The sequence below is a fragment of the Dipodomys spectabilis genome, unplaced genomic scaffold (assembly GCF_019054845.1).
Source record: "Dipodomys spectabilis isolate Male_0828 unplaced genomic scaffold, ASM1905484v1 ptg000098l, whole genome shotgun sequence".
NCBI lineage: Eukaryota > Metazoa > Chordata > Mammalia > Rodentia > Heteromyidae > Dipodomys > Dipodomys spectabilis.
Genome location: NW_024870775.1, coordinates 12,290,051 through 12,310,695, shown reverse-complemented (window position 1 = coordinate 12,310,695; position 20,645 = coordinate 12,290,051). Strand labels below are relative to the sequence as shown.

Below are 20,645 nucleotides of genomic sequence, written 5' to 3'. Positions count from 1 at the left end.
TGGCCACTTGTTTCCACTTTTGGGCTGTTGTAATTCTGTGTGAGTATAGCCATGTACCACGTGTCTGTGTCTTTCTATTCTTTGAGGTAAAGCCTAGGAGAGCAATTGCTCAGTCACACCATAGATCCCTAGTCAGTGTGGTCAGGAACCACCACAAGGTCTTTCATAAAGGCTGTGCCCTTTCACGTTTCTACCAGCCCCTCCATACCATAGTCCTGCTAAGATTACAGTCATCTTAGTGCATGGCTTCCTTTGCCTAATGATAAATGGCATGCTCATTGCCACGCAGCTTATCATGTGTAACATTGGCCTTTCCCCCTCACTTTTCCTCAGAATTTGCATGATGTAGCATTCAGTGTGTAACTCACAGTACAGTTTGTGTACCACTGACATGTGCACAGGCAACTCAAGGGACCTAGAGGCTGAGAACTGGCTCTCAGCTTCTGTCCTGAGGCAGGCAGGCAGGACAGCTGGAGGGAGGAGGCCTATGTAAGTCCACAGGCAGAGCAGGCTGTACCCTCTAGGAAGGAAGCTCCATTTCACCCAAGGGCTGGGCTTCAGTGAAGCTATGTTCCAGGGGCCTTGGTGCACCCTTTTAGTCTCGGGCCATCTGTGTAGATCCTCCAACAGTGGCATGGGGGGCAGAGGTGCTGGGTCAGCACCTCCAATAAAGAAGACTTGGGCTGCAGAGTGAAGTCCTGGAAGCAAAGCTGAGAACCCCCTTCCAGTAGGAAAGGGAGTTTCCTGTGTCAGAGCTAAATCATTGCTCACAATATGCCATAACTGTGCATGTGAGCTATGTGAATGGTGTGACTGTAAACAGTGTAGCTGGGTGTAGCTAGCTAGCTGTAGTTACCATAATTGTATCTAGAGTACCTTTGTCAGTAGCTGTCTGGAAGTCAGGCTGTGTGTCCATAGCTTGCTTTGCATTATCAGCAATAAGAGTTAGCTCAGATGGTGCAACCCTCAGCCCCATGTCCACCAAGGGTGAGGTTGGTGTGGCTCCCAGTCTGGTGGCTATTACCCTGACCATTTAGTATGAGGGGTTACCTACTCTTTCAGATCTTTGCATGTTATCATTAATAACGCCTTCCTGTTAACCCGTGATAAGTTATAACAATACTTTTTAAATAGTTGAAGACTCATAGGAGGTTCCGTGGCCCTGTGCCTGTGGCTGTCTGCCCTGGGTTCTAGTACGTGGGTAGGAGCAAAAGGGATAAAGCACTACTAGGCTCTGGCTGTGTTACTAGTATTAGGCTTAGTACTCCCTTCTCCCTAACACATTTGTTCTTCTCAGGAGCTCAGTGACCTGCCCTCTTTCTTATTTTGTAGATGGTTTAAGTTTCAGGGAGGTCGGCACTGGCCGGGGCCCCAGGCTAGCAGAGTGGGGTTGGGGAGTTATTGGTCTCTGTGTCCTGTTGGAGCTGGGGGCAAGGAGAGTGGGAGTGGCAGCAGAGCAGTTCTACCCTGAATGCATGTGAATGAATGTTGAATGGAGACTGGGCACACTGGTGGCTCACTCCTGTAATCCTAAACTACTTAGAAGGCTGGATCTGAGATCAGGGTTTGAAATCATTCCCCGTAGAAAAGGCTGTGGAACTCTTACCTCCAGTTAACCAGCAAAAAGCTGGAAATGGAGTGTGGCTCAAGTGGTAGAATGCCAGCCATGAGCAAAAAAGCCAAGGAAGAACAGTCAGGTACTGTTTCAAGCTCCAGTACTGGCGTAAGAGAGGGTGGGGAGGAGAGAGGGGAGATAGAGTGGATGCTGCTGATGCCCAAGTGTTACTAATGGAAGAAGAGCCCCCCCCCCCCCCCCCCCCGACACACACACACTCCAGCAAGGGCACTGTACAGGGTGGCCCCTGCCTTGTCTGAGTAGACTTGCTCATTGTAGAACTTACTCCCGGGGTTAGGCTGGGATGGCATTGTCTGAGCCCCTTTCTGTGCTGGCTTCTTCCAGGTCTCACCATGCTTTCCTCTCCGGGATGTGCTCCCAAGGTGTGAGTCAGGCACCTAGTGTGGGTGTGGGCTTTTCCCCTCGTTGGGTGAGGCCTGTATACAAGCTCTTCCTTCGGCCAGCTGTAGCACTGTGGGCCCTGTGGCTTCCCCTTGGGGCTTGGTGACCAGTGGCTATGCCATTGATTGTCACTGCAGCATCTCAAATGCCCAGGGTTGGACAGGGCCCAGCCTGGCTTGGAGATGTTGACAAGGAAGACGGCACACGGGCCACATGGCCCAAGCACCTTGGGTCTATAGAGACTAGGCAGAGTATGGAGGATGGATGAGGGGGCTGCAGTGCCCTGGGACCTTGGGCTTGATGGCCTAGGACCCCTGAGGATTCATTTGTTTTGGGGCTACCATCCCTTCTCTGGCCATTTATAGAGTTTCTTTTCTTTGCCTCAGGTCCGGCAGGCAGTGACATCTGTAGTAGGGGGCTGGCTCCTGAGTCTGCGGGACCGCTACTCCTTCTTCCACAAGCTCATCCCACTGCTGCTGAGCAGCTTTAGTGACGAGATGCCTGAAGTCCGGTAGGTGGTGTCCAGGCCAGGTGGATGGGTCTTCTCCTGGGGACACAGGAGGCACACCTTTGCTCTGTGCTTCACTGACCAAGGCCACCACTTACAGCAGTTCTGTTTCAGCTTCAAGATCTCTTGTAGAAGCTGAGGCTAGGGCACACAGATGGGCTCTGGTTTCTAAGACAGCTTGCACTTCTTATATTCTTGGGCCCCGGCTAGACATTGTGTGGTCAGTTCGTGGTCAGAACATGGGGGTGGGGACTTAAGCCCAAGGCCCTGATTCCCCCCCTGTACCCCTTATCCCCTAGCTCAGCAGGTGCCATCCTGAGGCCTGCATCCACAGGGCATGGTGTTGGGGGAGGGGCTCCACACAATGCACCAGCTTCATTGCTGGCCTTTTCCTGCTGTTGCTAAAGGCAGTCGGCTGCCACCCTGTGGGAGAAGGTCGGGCTGCAGTGGCAGAAGGAGAATGAGGAAGACCTGAAGGATAAGCTGGACTTTGCCTCACCACCCCCAACCCACTACCCTCCACAAGGTGAGTGCTGCGTGGCGGAGGGAAGGACTGGGAGGAAAGTTTGTATTTACTGGGGAAGGTGCTCCTGACCCTGAGGAAGCCTCTGGCTCTGAGTGCCTGACCAGGTCAGGACAGCTCCTGTGTCTGAAGACAGCAGGAACCCAGTTTGAGGTCCCAGAGAGAAGGCATCTTCTCCCACTGGGCTACATTTCTCTCCTTCCTAGTGTCATGTGCTTCCTGGGCAGGTATAGACCTCTGTCCCTAGAGTCTTCTGGGGCCCTGGGAAGCTTCTAGAAGCATCCTTAGAGCAAGTATAGGGATATGTTAATCTGTCTTCTAGGAAGTGTTGGCGAAAGGTTCAGACATGGAGGGATGAGAATTTTGTCCTTTCAGCAAAAAGTAGCCAAACCCTGAGCATGTAGGTTCTAGACAAAATGAAGTCCCTGAACTTCCCATAGCCAGTATCCATCTGCCTGGGCCTGGCCTGAGTCATGTATGGGCCGGTATTACTAGCCTGCTGGGCTGGGTCCACACTGTGTCCCTGAGGAAGGCCCACTTCTCTGCCACCATGGCCTGGCCCCCCTCTGGCTTTCACTTGCTCTCATGTAGCATGTCTGGTAACTACAGCATTTCATACTTCAGAGACAGGAAGTAATGACTGTAACAAAAGGCAGGCAGGGCTGGTGGGGCCATGAAGGTGCTAGCCTTTGAGGTCCACACTGCCCTTCCCTCTGACCAGCGTCTTTCTGCTCAGGCAGCTTTGCCCACACTGTGAAACTAGTACAAAAGGAAGGCCTGTTTTGGAATAGGTACAAACCTGTGTTGGCAGCAGATACTGATTTAGTTTGAGAACACACTGTCCTTTTTAAATGTAGAATCAAGATGTAAAAGGAAGCATATGTGTCTATTTTGAAAGTACCAAAAATGCAGTAGGATGCTGAAGCTTTTCTCACCCCCCTCTGTTGGCACCACCTGCCTTCACTGTGGATCTCAGCTGGGCTCTGGGCATCGATCAGTGGTGGTTCTTCACAGTTGTAAGGCCAGCCATTTACTTACTGAGCAGTTTCTCGGTCCACAGGAGTCCAGCAGTGCTGACTGGAACAAGCTGGCTTTGTGGGGAGGGAGTTCCTGTCCTTGCTGGTAGACACTAGGTCACCTCAGCAGATCTGCTGCAGAGCTATGGTGACTGAATCGGAACAGAGGGAGGCTCTTGCACTCACAGACATTGTGCACATGCATGTGCTTACACAGCATGCATGTGTGTGCACATACATGGCCCCTGTGCACTCATTCACACACCTGCCCTGTGCACCTGCCTCTGGCAAGGGTCCCCACCCCCTCCTGCAACAGAGGCTTCAGGTTCTCTGTTTTGGAGTGGCTGAGGCCACAGGATATTTCTGACTCGTAGTCACTGAAGTCTGGTTTCTTCAACATTCTGGGGCTTACAGTGTAGTTATTCTCAGAATTTTTGTTTGAACTAGAGCAGAATAAATTTAGAATTTAATTACAGTAGTTAGTAACATAGGCACTAGATTTCATTAGATTTTTGGTATTTTTCCTCTAAAGTTACTTAAGTGTGTAGAAGAGAATTTTAAATGCAATGTCTCAGACTGACTTTTGTAGTATCTCAAGTGTCAGGCCACATCCATCTTTTGTTCTGACTCCATCTTCGTCTTGCTGCCGGCAGCCCTGGGCCCTGACCTGTCTTTCCCAGGTGGCCATGCCACAGCTGCCTTTCAGTAATGATGTACGTTACATCTCTAAAGTGTGCTCTGTGGCCTATGAGCTTCAGCCAGCACCACCTCAGAAACCAAGATGGAGGAGGGTTGGGAGGTCATGCCGTCCCTGACATCTGGGTTCCTTGGCAGCCACCTCTTCTCAGCTTTTTTGGTGTTTGGGAGAAGCCACGCCCTGGTAGCCTGCACACACTGCAGCTCCAGAGGGTTGGCCACTGGCAGCCGACACCAGCCAGAGATGCTAGACTGTTTCTGGTTCTAGGTGGTTGGAGGTAGAGCAGGTATGGGAGTGTCTTGTTCTCTTGGTAGATGTTGTAGAATTGTACATGTCACTTTCTAAGCTGGCCACACTGTTTCTCAAACTAGCTGCACTCTTTCATGTCTGCCCTCAGCTGAGGGTCTCAGTTGCCCTGTTCTTGGTATCTTGGAGGTGCTGGGGTGCAGTGGTGTCACTGCACAGACACTTTAATTTGTGGTTCCTCGATGACATGTAACAAGTGGTCTTTCATGCTTGCTTAGTCTTCTTTGGTTAAGTGATGGTGAGGTGTTTGTAGCTCCTATATTGGGTTGAGGTTGTTTGGAGTTTTGAGGACATCTTAGTCACATCAGTGTTCTGTGCATCTTCTCTGGGCACCTGCCTTAGAGCGCCCCACTCCCACCTTAGGCCTGGAGCCTGCCCCTTCTTCTCAGGTCTCCACTCCTGTGTGGCCCTCACAGAAAGCCTTTCCTTGCTGCCACCCTCTTGTCACCCACCTCCTTCCCCACTGAGCCTACCCTGTGTTGATTGCCTCTTCCAGAAGGCAGGCCTGTCTCCTGGGCGTCCCTCCAGCTGCAACCAGTGCATAGTCTGCAGACCCTCGAACTATGGTGGGTTCCTAGCCTGAGAGCATGACACTGAGTCATATACCTGGTCCCACGCTCACCATGCCCACCACACACAGAGGGTGGGGCCTAGATATGGTTCTCCAGCTCAGGCTTCCCCTGCCCAAGGAAATAAGAAAGACTTTAGAGCATGGGGCTCTGGTTCAACCCCTAGTGCCACCCAAAATAAAAGGAGTAGAAATAAACCCTCGTCCCCCCCCCCCCCACTACAGCCTGCCCTTAGCGTGAAGGCGACACAATGTCAGTTCTCTGTTACAACACCCCCCCTTTAAAACAATGTAATGGATGGGATGACAGGAAGGACATCATTTATTGTCATTATTCCTTGGACAGAGTGCCCCCTCCATGGGATCACAGGTTCATGCTTCACTCGTCTGCTCATTGTGCTGCCTGAAGGGTCATTTGGCACACTGGCTTCTGTGCTCTTTCTTCCTTTGGGACATCATCCTGTTTCATGTTTCCTCACCAGGCCTACATGCCAGAGGAGAGGTGTCTTCTGCCTGGCAAATGGCTGCCAGGCCTATTTACCAAAAAAGAATCCTGTTATAGAAGTAAGTAGGATTCCCTCTGACCTGTCTCACCATGATAGTGATTGGCATGCAATGCCTCTCTCTGTGTGGCTGTGTCCTGTCTGCTCTGCACACTTGCACTTCAGCTCTCTGTGAAAGGCTGGACTGGTTGCATTGTACAGAGGAGAAATGACTACATGGGTTTGCATGCAAGACGGCAGGTCCCACACAGCTCTGGAGATGAGTGGCCTGAAGGTAAAGTGATCCAGGGGTCACAGTCCTTGCCATGCCACACTCCACATGAGATGTCTCCATTCTTTCTTGGAAGAGCAGCCTGTAGTCATCTCTGTGTTCTCTGCTTTGGCAGCCAGCTAGCACCTTTCCCACACCCAATGTCCTTCCTGAGTGTTTGCAATGGTTTTTAGTACATGGTGCTCAGGCTTGCCACTGGTTGTGGATAAACAAGCTAGGAAGTTCTATGACCTGTCTGGCTGTCTGCAGTTAAGTTACACTTTGTATAATTGTGCAAGAAAATGATGTCCCATGTGCTCCCAACCCAACTCAAAACTTTGCACTGGCGTCCTACTGATGTGCAGGGTAGATTTTGGCAGCTCTCCAGGCTCTTGGTTGCACCAGGGACTGCGAGTGTGGAGTGTCTGCTACTAACCTACCAGGGGCCCACAGGGATCTGTGATGGAGATGTGGCTCAGCTTGCCACAAAATTGCCTTGGGTGAGAAAGGAACGGTAGGAAAAGTTCACGCGACTTGTCCTAACATGGGTTGGACACTGCAGTGCGAAGGCACACAGTGCCCTGGGGCCTCTCGCCCTCAGCCTGCATTCTTTCCATCACCCATGCTGATAGGGCTATGTACATACCAACAGACTCTTCACCTGTGACAGGCAGGTGTGCTGCAGCCCTGCAGCACACCATGAGCATGTCTTGTGGTCACTCTGTGTGGCTGTACCCATCTGAACTGCATACCAGGCTTTGGTCTTGGTCTTTTTTTTTTTTTTTAAATATCCAATTTTACCTCCTGGGAAGAGTTATGTCCATACTATACTGGGAAGGAAGAACGAGGGTGGTCACTGAGCCAGAGCAGAGGCTGCACATGCGTCCCACAGCTGCTTGCTGGGCTGTGCATTTGGAGGTTATGGTAGTTGTTGTGAGCTGAGCCCTCACCAATTGCCCTTGGGTCTTATGATGCCATACTGCTGGCCAACAAGGGCTTTAGAGTCTAGAGCAAGCCACTAGCAGATGGGGGAAAGCTCCCACTTTGTAGGGACCCACCTAAGACTGAGCCCAGAGCCCTCACCTTGGCCCTCAGCCCAGAAACTACAAACTTTGAGCCTAAACTCTCCCACCCTCACCCCCTTCTCTCCCATGTGTGTCCTGTTGTCTGTCCTGCTGTCTGCATTCCCTCCTGTCTAACAGTAGAATATTTGCACTCCTCACCTCTACTGGTGGCTTTTGGCAGAGTTAGATAATTACCTTCAATTATGTTCCAACTATGAAGATAAAGTAGCTTTGCAAATATTTGCATCTCTTTTTAAGTTTAATAAATAAGTCTTTTAATTCCAGTTGTCCATTTGTGTTCTGCTGGAAGCTGGACCCACATGCCCTGGTCAGTCGGGGGTGGGGCGCCAGTCATTTAAGTAGTCTGTTCAAGCTTTTTGCTGGCTGAAGTGCTGCAATTATGTTTTCAAAGAGAAGATGAATAGATGGTGGCCGAGCTTCCCGGGACCCTGACCTGGCAGATCTGGACTCTGGACTTGGGTTAATGATTTCTTCAGACTGTATTGTTTACCTGTGCAGACTTGCAGCCTGACAGAGCTGTGGCCTCCAGCAAGCCCATAAATCAAAACACAAATAATCAAATCTGGGAAGGAATTTGGATGTGAAGGATCTGAAGTCCTCACATACTACTGGTCGGGGGCAAATGGTGGGCTGCTTTGCAGAACAGCGGCAGTTTCTTAGCATGGTGCCTGCCATACCTCCAACCCCTCTTCCCCAGCAGTGGAAACCCAAGACATTTTGCTAAGCCCCCACAGTGGGCTTTGTGTATATGCCAGTGGGTTAGAGGTGCACAAACCACACAAGGAAGGAGACCAGTGTGTGCCCCAACACCTTGTGAGGACTCGTGCGGGAAGCCTGCTCTGTAGATGTTTCTAGAAAAATCCATAGGCACTGGAAGGAAGTTATTGGCCACCAAGGCACCATGTAGGCATTGGAAGGGCTTCTCAATGGGGCTATTGTAGCTGCATAGCTGTGTGCACCACTCTCCTAGCTGAAGATAAGTGCATCTAGCCACAAAAGGGCACCTGGAACACAGACTGGGGAACCCCACTGAGACTGGGGTCCAGTCCCAATCTGCTTATGCTCACAGTCTGTATGGAGGACTCCCTATCAGAAGGGAGCTGAACCCCATCTGCTCTGTTGCCCTGATTCCTGTGATGTCTCACCAGGAGCCAGGTCTCCTCAAGGGTGCAGGTGCAGTGAGGCCCACTTTTGCTGGAAGGTGCACAAGGAGGCACATGGCCCGAGGACTGCAGTGTGGAGCCTGAGATGAGGCTGTGGAGGGTAGTCTAGAGCGTCCTTTGCAGAGCCATACCCTTTCCAGGTCCTGGTTCTCCATGACCTGACTTAGTCTTTTGTTCTGTCTCCTTTGTGTATAGCTTCACCTGGAAACCACTTGGAGACATGGAGGAGACCGCTTAGGTTTAATTGTCAAACTAGTAATTTTGGAAATTACCACTTTGGAACTTTCTGGTGTTCGTTTAAATTCACCCTTAGAAGCCAAGCATTGGATTCAGTTTGGAGTGTAGCACATACTTTGCTTCAAGTAGCGGAGTATAGACAGAAAATGGAATCTGCTCTTTGACCCAGAAATTCTAGGAATAGGTGTCACTTGTTCTGTCTGGGGTTGCCCTTCTTTTGTGCTGGTCCTGGGTCTTGAACTTGGGTTCTGGGTTCAACTGTCCCTGAGCTTTTTCACTCAAGGCTAGTTAGTGCTCTACCACATGAGCCACAATTGGAAGTAAGTCTGACAAACTTGCTAACTTTGAACTGCCATCCTTAGATCTCAGACTCCTGAGTAGCTAAGATTCCAGGTGTGAGCCATCAGCGCCTAGTATTATGGCTGTTTTTGTTGATGTGTGTGTTTGTTTTCTATGGGACAAGTGTCTTGCTGTGTAGCCCAGACTGTTCTGGAACTATCTCAGCATTTGAGTGTTGGGGTTTCAGGTGTATGTCACCCCAAATATAAAGCCCTCCCCACAACTGCTCACCTCATGTTTTGTTTGTAGACTAAGTTGGTAATACTCAGCACCACCCTCAAGGATGGTAATATCCATAGCCCATGAACCAGGTGATTCCATTTTTAGCATTTATCCAAACTAAGCAATCAGAGATGTATAAAAAGAATTACGTGGCCAGGTGCCGGTGGCTCCCTGTAATTCTAGCTACTCAGGAGGCTGAGATCTGAGGATCACAGTTCAAAGCCAGCCCAGGCAGGAAAGTCCACAAGACTCTTCAATAAACTACTAGAAAACTAGAAGTGGGTCTGTGGCTAAAGTGGTAGAGTGCTTGCCTTGAGCAGGAGAGCTGAGGGACAACGCCCAGGCCCAGAGTTCAGCCCCACTACAAAAAAAAAAAAAGATTGATGTAACGAGATAATTATTTTTTAGAAGTTGGAAACAACTGGGTCTATTAGTCCTGATCCCTGTCTCCTGAAGGTAAACTGTAGTGTGGGCTCCTTTTGGCCCTCAGGGTCAGCTCTGGCCGGGCAGCCATCTGCATAAAACATCCATATCTGAGCTGCCCTGTGCCACAGCCCCTGGCCACAAGCCTGTCAGCACTTAGATGCAGTCAGCATGACTGAGCTCCGGATTGTTTATCGTGTCTAAGTGTGATGAAGTGAAGTTTGGACAGCATATGCACTGGCAGCTGCTGTGCCAGAAAGCTCAGTCCAAGAGCAAAGAGGGAGCTGGCAGGCACTGGAGAGTGTTTCCGCTTTGTAGTCCCAAGAGGGTCCTCCCTTGCAGCATGAAAGCAGCTTAGACAGTAGTAAGTAGATGGGCATTGGCTGTGTACTAATAAAACTTTATTTATAAATGGACAGTGGGACAGATTTTTCTTCTGAGCCATAGTGCTGACACCTGTTCTTTTGGTCAGTTAATTAGAGATAAAAATCTCACGGACTGGCTGAGCACTGGTGGCTCACCCTGTAATCCTAGCTACTCAGGAGGCTGAGATGTGAGGATCTCGGTTCAAAGCTAGCCCGTGCAGCAAAGTTCTTGAGGCTCTTATCTCCAATTAACTACTAGAAAACCAGAGGTGGCTCTATAGCTCAAGTAGTAGAGTGCTCACCTCGAGCTGAAGAACTCAGGGACAGTGCCCAGGCCCAGAATTCAAGCCCCATGACCAAAAAAAAAAAGAGAGAGAGAGAGAGACTTTACTGTCTGCACTGGCTTCAAATTTTGTTCCTCAGATATCAGTCTTCTGAGTAGCCAGTATTACAGACATGAGCCACTAGCATCCAGCTAGTTCAGTATTTCTTTAGAAAACGCCTCTGTAGGCTCTTCTGTTCCGCATTTCACGAACATGTGTGATAGGTATATCAGGAGTATTTTTATTTTTATTTTAAATTGTGACAAGCTAGTTAAGCCAGCAGATTGTACATACCTATAATCTGATAGGCAGAAATGATTGGAAAGATCATGGTTCAAGGCCAGCTCAAAAGTTAGTGAGACCCTTTTTAACAGAAAAGGCTGGGCATGGTGGTGACCATCTATTATCTCAGTTATGCAGAAGGTCATATGTAGGAGGATTGTAGTCTGAGGCCAGCCCCAGGTAAAAACCTAAGAGACCCTACCTGTAAAATAACTAAACCAAAAAAGGGATGGGGCATAGCTCCAATTGTAGAGCTCCTACCTAGTAAGCAAGAGACCCTGAGTTCAAAACCCCAGGGACACATAGACACACATACAGAGACCAGAATTTGAATCACTTGGACTTATTTTGAAATTTTTAAATAGGCCTCAAAATCTTTTTTGGTAGAACTTTACAAAATGGTTCTAAAGTAGAGCTGGAAATGCAAAGGCCCTATGACAGCCAAACCTTGGAAGTGAGCAAATTGAATGCTGCCTGAATTCTGCCTGTCCTTGAGGTTCACCCCCCCCTACACACACACACATCGTTCCAGTCAGAGGGCAAGGAAGGTCTCATGGAGAAAGGGCAGGATTTCAGCATCTGTGGTTGTATCATATTTGTGATCCACACCTTACTTGTATGTGCACCCGAGATGTATAAGCTGAGCCTATGACCTTGCCTGTGCAAGGCCTTCTTGCATCATCAGAAGACCACTGCACAGAGAAGACTAAATGGAGCTCCACCAAAATTTAAAAAAAAATCTCTATTCTTACCAAGACATGGTAAGAGAATGAAAAGAAAGGTCAAAGACTGAGAAGATAACAAAGTTATTTATGTTAGAACCTGTATCTAGAGTTCACAAAGATCTCTTAGAACTCAATAATAAGAATCTGTGGTTGTTTTTTTTTTTTTTGGCCATCGTGCGGTTTGAACTCTGGCCCTGAGCGTTAGCCCTGAGCTCTTCAGCTCAAGGCTAGCACTCTACCACTTGAGCTGGTGGTTAATTGACAATAAGAGTCTCATGGACTTTCTTGCCAGGGCTGCCTTTGAACCGCAATCCTCAGATCTCAGCCTCCTGAGTAGCTAGGATTACAGGGGTGCCCAGCAAGAATCTATTTTTTTAATGGGGAAAATGTATTTGAAAGACATGTCTCTGAGTAAGGTAATGTGAACAGCAAATGAGCCCAGAAAAGATATTCAGTGTAGTGTTAATATCAGGGAAAGGAAAGGAAACCGAGGGGAGAAGCTTGTTGCATTGGCCTATTTGGATGAGCTGGGCAGGGCGGGATTGCCCTCTGCTGGATGGGATGTGAGGTGCAGTCACCTTGAGAGACAAGTAAGTGGGTCTTGCTGCTGACCCAGCCATTCCAGCAGGACTGTTTTGGTGGTATTGGGTTTAAACTTGGCCCGTGGAGTTTTCTTGCTCATGGCTGCTGCTCTACCACTGCAGCTATGCCTCTAGCATTTGCTGGTTAATTGAAGGTTTAGAGTCCTATGGACTATTTTTATTTTTATTTTTTTGCCAAGGCTGATTTAAAAATTGTGATCATCAAATCTCAGCCTCCGTAATACCTGGGATTACAGCTGGCTTTCCTTCTTTTTGCCAGTACTTTAGTTTGGACTCCTTGTCCCTACCAGATAGCTGCTCTACCACTTGAGCCACACCTTGACCCTTTTTGCTTTTGTTATTTTTTAGGTAGGGTCTTGCCTTAAACTACTATCCTTCCTCCCAGCCCCATCTCACCTTCCTGAATAGTTAGAATTATAGGCATGAGCCACCAAACCTGGCTGACATTCTGATTTTTCAAGCCCTGGGTACTTTCATTACATCTTAAACAACAAGCACCTGAGGCTAAGTTTGTGGGTCTCTCTTCCCTCCTAGAGAGCCGCCCTGGGCTGGGCTGTCGGGAGCTGGTCTTCAGGAACCTCTCTAAGGTCCTCCCTGCCATCTGTCATGATATCACCGACTGGGTGGTAGGGACCAGGGTGAAGGCTGCACAACTCCTGCCCGTGCTGCTGTTGCATGCGGAAGACCACATCACCCAGCACTTGGAGATTGTCCTTAGAACCCTGCAACGGGCCTGCGCTGATGAGGAGAAGGCTGTGGTCAGCAGCGTGAGTGCCCCATCCCTGGTCAGGGGACAGGTGCAGGAGCTCAGCCTTCCAGGTGGGAAGGGTTGAGTCATAACCACTGTAGTGAGAATGTGGGCACTATTGTCCTCAGCTCCTAGTGACTACAAAATTGCAGTATATGCAGGGAGAGTCTTCCATGTGTCCCTGGGAGCCCAGCTTCCCCAGCATGGGCATGACCAAAGTGGCCATGCAGCACCCCACAGGCAAGTGAATAGGAGCAGGGAGCCCCATGTTAAACCATGCCCTCCCAGCCACAGCACCACCAGGTCCACCCCACTCCAGGACATAGTCCACACTTGGGAAAAGAGCAAATACTTTTCACTTGAGGTTTAGCTGCCTGTTTGAAGTTGTCTAGATCTGTGGGGCGGGGGGGGGGGAGGGGGGGGGGAGGGGGGGGGAGGCCTGAGTGTGCGTGCGTGTGCGAGCCCTGGTGCTAGAAATTGATAGCAGAGCTGTGAAACTCTTGCTTGGCTTTTTGCTTAAGGTTACCACTTGAGCCACTGCTCAGCTTTTGGGTGGTAAATTGGAGACGAGAATCTTTCTCAGATTTGTCTGCCTGAGCTGGCTTTGAACCTAGATCCTCAGATCTCAGTCTCCTGAGTATCTAGGATTACAGGTATGCACCACCAGTGCCCAGCTTGTACAGGCCTGGCTTTGATTTTTAGATATTTTCTTTTCTTAATTTTTTTTTTTTTTTGGCCGGTCGTGGGGCCTGAACTCTGGGCATGGGCGCTGTCGGTCAGCTCTTCAGCTCAAGGCTAGTGCTCTACCACTTGAGGCACAGCACTACTTCTGGCTTTTTTTTTCTGCTTATGTGGTGCTGAGGAATCAAACCCAGGGTCTCATGCATGCAAGGCAAGCACTCTACTACTGAGCCACCTTCCAGCCCCTAGATATTTTCTTGTAAATGTTCTGAATTAGTATATTTCCCACAGAAAAAGTGATGACTTTAGGTTTCAGCATCATTATGGGAAAAATAAGGTAAGCTGGGTGCCAGTGGCTCATGCCAGTAATCCTAGCTATTCAGGAGGCTGAGATCTGAGTTTTGTGATTCAGAGCCAGCCTGGGCAAGAACGTCCTTGAGACTCTTATCTCCAATTAACCACCAGAAAACCAGAAGTGTCACTGTGGCTCAAGTGGTAGAGCACTAGCCTTGAGCTGAAGAGCTCAGGAACAGCGCCCAGGCCCAGAGTTAAGCCCTATGACCATCAAAAAAAAAAAAAAAAGGTGAGCCAGCAGTGCCCTGTGAGCCAGGTACCACCCACTCGGGTCAGTCCCTCTTGGCTCCAGGGCGTTCCCCCACTCACCTGCTCCCCTTTTCTGTGATCTACCCTCTGAGGGGGGGAGAGTCTTGAATGGAATCAGGCAGTAGTGCCCTCTGGGGTAGGCTGTCTTCATCATTCACAATGTCCAGGTCAGCCGTACTGCTATCTCTGCATCATCTTCAGGGTAGGAGTTAGGAGTTGTGCATGGAGGAGCTGAGTCTAACCACGTATCAATAAGAAATCTAGGTCTCAGGTGTCACATGGAGAGTGTGAAGCAAGAAAGTCATGGGGACATAACCTTCCCCCTCCCCCCAAGCTGGACATGTATCCCGGTCTTCTGCCATGAAGCCTGGGAAACTGGAAAAGCTGCAAGGTGGGAGGTGGGGGGTGGGGGGGGATTGGACCTGTCAGGTGGTTCCTGGCCCTCTTACTCTCCCATGTTTCTCAGTGTACAAGGTCTGCAGAGTTGGTGGGGACATTCGTCAGCCCTGAAGTGTTTCTGAAGCTGATCTTAGCCATGCTGAAGAAGGTGCCCTCCCCCTCTGGCCTCCTAGTCCTGGCTTCAGTCATTCGAGGATGCCCACGAGATGCCCTCCAGCCACATGTCAACATCATCGCCTCGGAACTAGCCCAGGCACACATCTGCCAGGGGTCTGAAAACGTAAGCTGGTACTGCCAACTGGGCCACAGTGGCAGGTAGAGGGCATCCTGGGGTCTGAGACAGGCAAAGCATCTTTCCTTTCCAGCAACTCTGTGGTGTAACTGCCAACAATATGGTGACAGAGCAGCATGTCCGCCCCAGCCCATGGGTCTCATTAGCAATACCCAGGAATGGTCCTGGCGTCTTCTGGCTTTTGAGCCTCTGTCTGCCTGCCACTATTGCAGCCACTGGCCTTGGATGGCCATTTAAATGACTAAAAGTTACTGTAGCTGGGACTGGCCACAAGTCTAGTGTTCAGTATCCCTGTGTGCCCAGTGGCTGGCTGGTCAGTGGCACGCAAGAGCCGTGTCCCTGTCGATTGCTGAGGGGGGTCCAGCTGGACCATGCTCCTGTGGGTGTCATACACTATGGGAGTCCTGGGTCCATAGCAGGGCTCTGAGGGCCTTGCATCCACCTGAGAGGCAAAGGACAAGTCTGCCCATCTGTGCTTTATATAGACAGTCTCAATTGTGGACCCGAGCTTCTTCTGTGTAGATAGATGGCTCTTAGCCTCTGAATTCCATGCTTAAAACAACAACCTGCCCACCAACTTGCCAGCCTGGCTTAGTTTTAAATTGAGCAGCAAATCTGGCCGTAATCACACCATAGTTTCCAATGGCTGTTTTGTGGGTGTGTTAGGCTTACCTCTATGTACTTACACAGCAGACATGCACCCTGGGGAAATGACTCTGCCTCCATGGCCAGCATCCTGCACCAGTCCTATGAGCTCAGCAGCTACACAGCTTCTGACATTTATCAGCAGCTGCTCTGGTGCCAAGCCTGGCTAGAAGGAGGAAGGGTGGCTGGCTGCTCCGGGATCTCTGTCCCACCTTCCTCTGCCTCAAAGTGAGAGGCATAGAGTTGATGATTGCATTTACAGCCAAATCCTTGCTCTTCCCAGGACCTTTGTATTTGTTTTCCCTTTGGTGGTATTGGAGTTTGAACTCAGCCTTCTACTTGCTAGGCAGGTGCTCATCCACTTGAGCAACATCCCTTAGCCCTTTTTGGCTTTCCTTATTTTTTGGATTGGGCCTGTCTAGATTGCAATCCTCTTATTTACTCTAGAAGCCAGGATAACAGGCACCCAGCACCTTTCATTTTATTGATTGAAATGAGGTCTCACAGACTGTTTGCCCATGCTAGCCTTGAACCTCAGTATTTCTTTTTTTTTTTTGGTCAGTTGTGGGGCTTGAACTCTGGGCTTGTGCACTGTCCCTCAGCTCTTCAGCTCAAGGCTAGTGCTCTACCACTTGAGCTACAGCACCACTTCCAGTTTTCTAGTGGTTTACTAGAGATAGGAGTCTCATGGAGTTTGGTTGCCCTGGCTGGCTTTGAACCTCAGTTCTCAGATCTCAGCCTCCTGAGTAGCTAGGATTACAGGTGTGAGCCACCGGTGCCTGGCTCGTACCTCAGTATTTCTGATCTCTGCCTCCAAGTAGCTGGGATTAGAGACATCCACTTGCACACCCTGCCCTAGAACCAATTTTCTTTTCTTTTTTTTTTGCCAATTCTAGGGCTTGAACTCAGGGCTGGGGCACTGTTCCTGAGCTTTATTTGCTCAAGGCTAGCACTCTACCACTTGAGCCACAGCACCACTGCTGGCTTTTTCTGTGTATTTGGTACTGAGGAGTCAAACTCAGGGCTTCACGCATGCTAGGCAAGCACTCTACCACTAGGCCACATTTCCAGCCCCTAGAACCCATTTTCTAACAAGCTACTTGTTCTGGAAAAGCTCTGTACTTTTGATCTTGAGTAGTTCTGATGATAATTATTTTGATCCTGTGAATAGACTTGTAGGCCAGAACATTCTACTTCTAAAAGGGTACAACTTGCAGGTGTGTATGTACAGGTGTTTAAATATATAGTTTACAAACTTAAAATCAGAGGAAACATCATTTCATAATCAATTACTGAGAGACCAGTCTGTTTTTGGTTCCTTCTGGATCATTCAGACAGAGCCTGAGGGTGCATAACTCTCCCCTGCTTGCCTTCCTTTTCCTGGGCCTCTAGCCTCAGGCCAAGGAACCAGTCACCTTAAAAACCTTGGGCCGACAGGCTTTGTTATTCCTAGCTTGACAGACTTGACTGTTTGGCAAGCAAGGGCAAGCATGACACTATCCTGTCAATCATGGCTTTTTCCGAGAGCCCAGCATTCTCTGTGTGACAGGGAGGGGGCACACTTTGTGTCCTGTCACTTAAGAAATACCTGTGTTTCCTGGGTCTGGTGCTCAGTAGCTCTAAGAACAGGTTCAAAATGTCCTTCTAGAGTGAGCTCAACATTTTTTTAAAATCCTGGATTTCAGCCAGAGTCGGTGCAGACGTGTTCTGTGCATGTGTCTGACACTGCCCTGTGGTTGTCAGGGCTGCTTAGTAAGAAGGGGGCTTCCCCAGGTGTTCGGGGGCCAGGCGCTGCACCTGGAGCTTAGCTGGAGAGAACTTGATCCTCAGTTGGGGGATGTGTGTAGTGACAGGTACCTGGAATGTGAGGACACAACAGCTTATTCATTCTTGTCTGAAGAAAAGCTGAAATATTCAGGGTTGGCATTGGCCTTTACTGAAATAGTAAAGTCCGGAGAGTTTTTGTTCAAGTGAATTAGACTTTCTGCTGGCCATCACACTACCATCTCTTCTTGCTCTGTGTTGGGTCACTGGACAGCTCTGGTTAGCGGAGGCTTCCATAGATACCAGAGTCCTGCGCTTTCCTCAGGTATGGCAGAGGTCAAGCTTCTGGTTGGAGGCCAGCCTGGGCAAAATGTTAGTGAGATTCATCTCAGTAAGTAATCCAGGTGTGGCGGTCACAGCTGTCCTCTCAACCACTTAGGAAGTATGGGTAGGAGGATCATAGTCCTGACCAGCCTGGGCAAAGAGCAACTAAAATGACAGGCACTGTTGGCTCAAACCTATAATTCCCAGCTATTCAGGAGGCTGAGATCTGAGGATCCCAGTTTGAAGCCAGTTCAAGCAGTCAGGTCTGAGACATTTTTATCTCCAATTAGCCAACAAAAAGCTAAAAGTAAAACGAAGGGGTGGGGGAACTAAAGTAAAATGCTAGACCCTGAGCTCAAGCTCTAGTACCAGCATAAAAATAATAGTAATAATAATAACTAAAGAAAAAATGGCTGGAGTTATGGTTTAATGGCCGAATGTCTGCCTAGCAAGCCATAGACCTTGAGTTCAAACTCTAGTGCCACAAGAAAGAGAGAGACAGACAGACAGACAGACATGGGGGGGGAAGGAGGGAAGGAAAAGAAAGAATATCCGTTTTTACTGAGATGATGGCTCCTTAGATTTATATCCTAGGTCATTCTAATGTCAGCCAAGACCATGTCCTTAAGTCAGTGGATTCTGGCCAGAAAAGACTGGCGGGGGGGGGGGGGGGAGAGTAAAGACTGGAATGAATGCACCTGCCAATGCTGGGTGGGGGGGTCACCCTGTGCACAGCCACTCCCGCACCCCATGCAGCTGGCGAGGAGGGGTCCGGAATCGAAAGCAAACAACTCTGATGCAGTAGGGCCTTTGTTTGAGTCACATGATTTATGTCACTGGTGTGTTGAATCCTGAACTTTAGACCTGGTTCAGAAGTTGAGAACCTTCTGTCTGGCCATATAGTTAACAGAACTCATTTGAACTAGGCCCCCATTATTAAAGAGTTACAGCATGTCCCTTCAGTCTGGGTTCTTTTTTATTTATAAATTACAGTTGTAAATTACCGCAGTCCACCACCCTGATTCCTTCTGTACTTTATAAAACCTACATGAAGTAGTCAGGTTGAAGGGCATTGTAAGAAGCATGCCAGACCCTGGTGGCTTAGGCCTGTCATCCTAACCTCTCAGGAGGCTGAGGAGGAGAGGATTTCTCTTCAAAGCCAGCCTAGGCACACACAGGAAAACCTTAACCAATAGTTGAATTTGGTAGCATGTGCCAGTTATCCTAGCTATATGGGAGATCAAGCACAAAAGTATCTGAGTTCAAGGCCAACCTGGACAGTTTTAAAAGTCCATGAGAATCCTATCTCAACAGAAGGAGCTGGGTACAGTGGTACACATCTGTTGTCCCAGCTATAGTAGGAAGTGTAGAGTAGACAGGTGTATACACAGGTGTACACTTGGGAAAATGAGATGCTAACTCAAAAATAACCAGTACAAAATAGGGCTGCAGCTGAGCGCCAGTGGCTCACGCCTGTAATCCTAGCTACTCAGGAGGCTGAGATCTGAGGATCACGGTTCAAAGCCAGCCCAGGCAGGAAAGTCCGTGAAACTCTTCTCTCCAATAAACCACCAGAAAACCAGAAATGGTGCTGTAGCTCAAGTGGTAGAGCACTAGCCTTGATCTGAAGAGCTGAGGGATAGTGCTCAGGCCCAGAGTTCAAGCCCCATGACCGACAAATAATAATAATGATAATAATGATAATAAGGCTGCAGCTGGACTAGTGGCCCCGCAATCCTAGCTATTCTGAAGGGCTGAGATATGAGGATTGAAGTTCAAAGCCAGCCTGGGCAGACAAGTCCCCATGAGACTCTTATCTCTAATAAACCACTCAAAAACTGGAAGTGAACCTGTAGCTTAGAGTGGTAGAGTGCTAGCCTTGAGCAAAAGAACTCAGCACAGTGCCCATGCTCTTGAGTTTAAGCCCTACAACTGACAAAAAACCAAAACAACAACAACAAAATAGAGCTGGTGATATAGTTCACCAGTAGAGCACCTGCGTAGCAAGGACAAGGCCCTGAGTTTAAACCCCAGTTTCAACAAAAATAAAATAATAAGTATTAGACATAAGCTTTAGGAATTCCTGGGTCCTTGACAGCACATGGCTGCTTCACAGGGGTCCTGCTAACTCCCTGCTGAAGCCAAGAGGGAAGGTGTTTGACCAGCCCTTCAGCACTCACATCAGCCAGAAGCTGATGTGATGTGGGGGAAGGGGGGGTTGTTTTTTGTTTAGTTTTGCTTTGTTTAATCTGTAGTGCTAGGGCAGAATCCAGGCCCTGCCATGTGCTGGGCCAGTTGCTTCTCCCACCGAGCTGCCTCCTCACTGTATTCTTTGAACTGTAGAAATTTACTTTTAAGCTTGATCTTATGGTGTCACTTTTATTTTCTTTTAATTTGAGGGGCAAAGGGAGAGCTCAAGTATCTTAAAGTGAATCTAAGGTCCACTGTCATGTCACTGTACATAGCAGATAGGAGCTCTGTAAGCAGAACTTTTGAATACTCTGTCAAGGATTCCTCAGTTGCATGTGAGCCCTTACCTCCCAGTTGGTGTTCAGTTTTCATGGTGGACATACTCAAGTCAGGCCTGCCTGACACAGTGTCATGGTTCCTCCACATGTCGCTGTACATGTGGGCCACACATAAAAGGTGCTGGGGTGATCACTGCTGACTGTGCCTGCACTGTCTTTTCTAGGACCTTTACCTGGAGAACCTGCTGCTCTGTGTTCAGGCTCTGGTGTCCGTGTGTCAGGAGGATTGCAGTGCTGCCAGCCTGCAGCTCCTGAAGGTGCTGGTGACAATCATGGCTGTGTCAGGTGCCACAGGCCTTGGTGACAAGGTAAGGAGATGGAGAGCTTCCTGCCTTTCTCTCTCAGCAGGAAATATCTGCTATAAATCTCCTCTGCACTTGGATTTCAGGCCTGGGGCATGCTGGCTAGCACTAATGAAAGAATTTAGGACACTTGAGATGAGTCAGTCAGGAGGGGCCTTAGAGAGTCGTCCACCACCTGCAGATGTGTCTTAGTGTCTAGAAGTGA

The 20,645-nt window shown here is 49.1% G+C and overlaps 1 protein-coding gene across 3 annotated transcripts in view; it reads left to right on the top strand.

Moving 5' to 3' along the window:
* Dnaaf5 (dynein axonemal assembly factor 5) overlaps nucleotides 1-20,645 on the top strand; it is a 36,473-nt gene that overhangs the window by 3,203 nt on the left and 12,625 nt on the right. For 2 of the 3 annotated variants that reach the window (XM_042686686.1, XM_042686687.1), the window contains exons 3-7: nucleotides 2,404-2,528; nucleotides 2,933-3,051; nucleotides 12,689-12,921; nucleotides 14,653-14,865; nucleotides 20,303-20,446. In XM_042686686.1, coding sequence (XP_042542620.1) covers nucleotides 2,404-2,528; nucleotides 2,933-3,051; nucleotides 12,689-12,921; nucleotides 14,653-14,865; nucleotides 20,303-20,446 — 834 coding nt within the window. The remainder of the gene's footprint in view (nucleotides 1-2,403; nucleotides 2,529-2,932; nucleotides 3,052-12,688; nucleotides 12,922-14,652; nucleotides 14,866-20,302; nucleotides 20,447-20,645) is intronic. The other variant, XM_042686688.1, reaches the window with a different exon arrangement.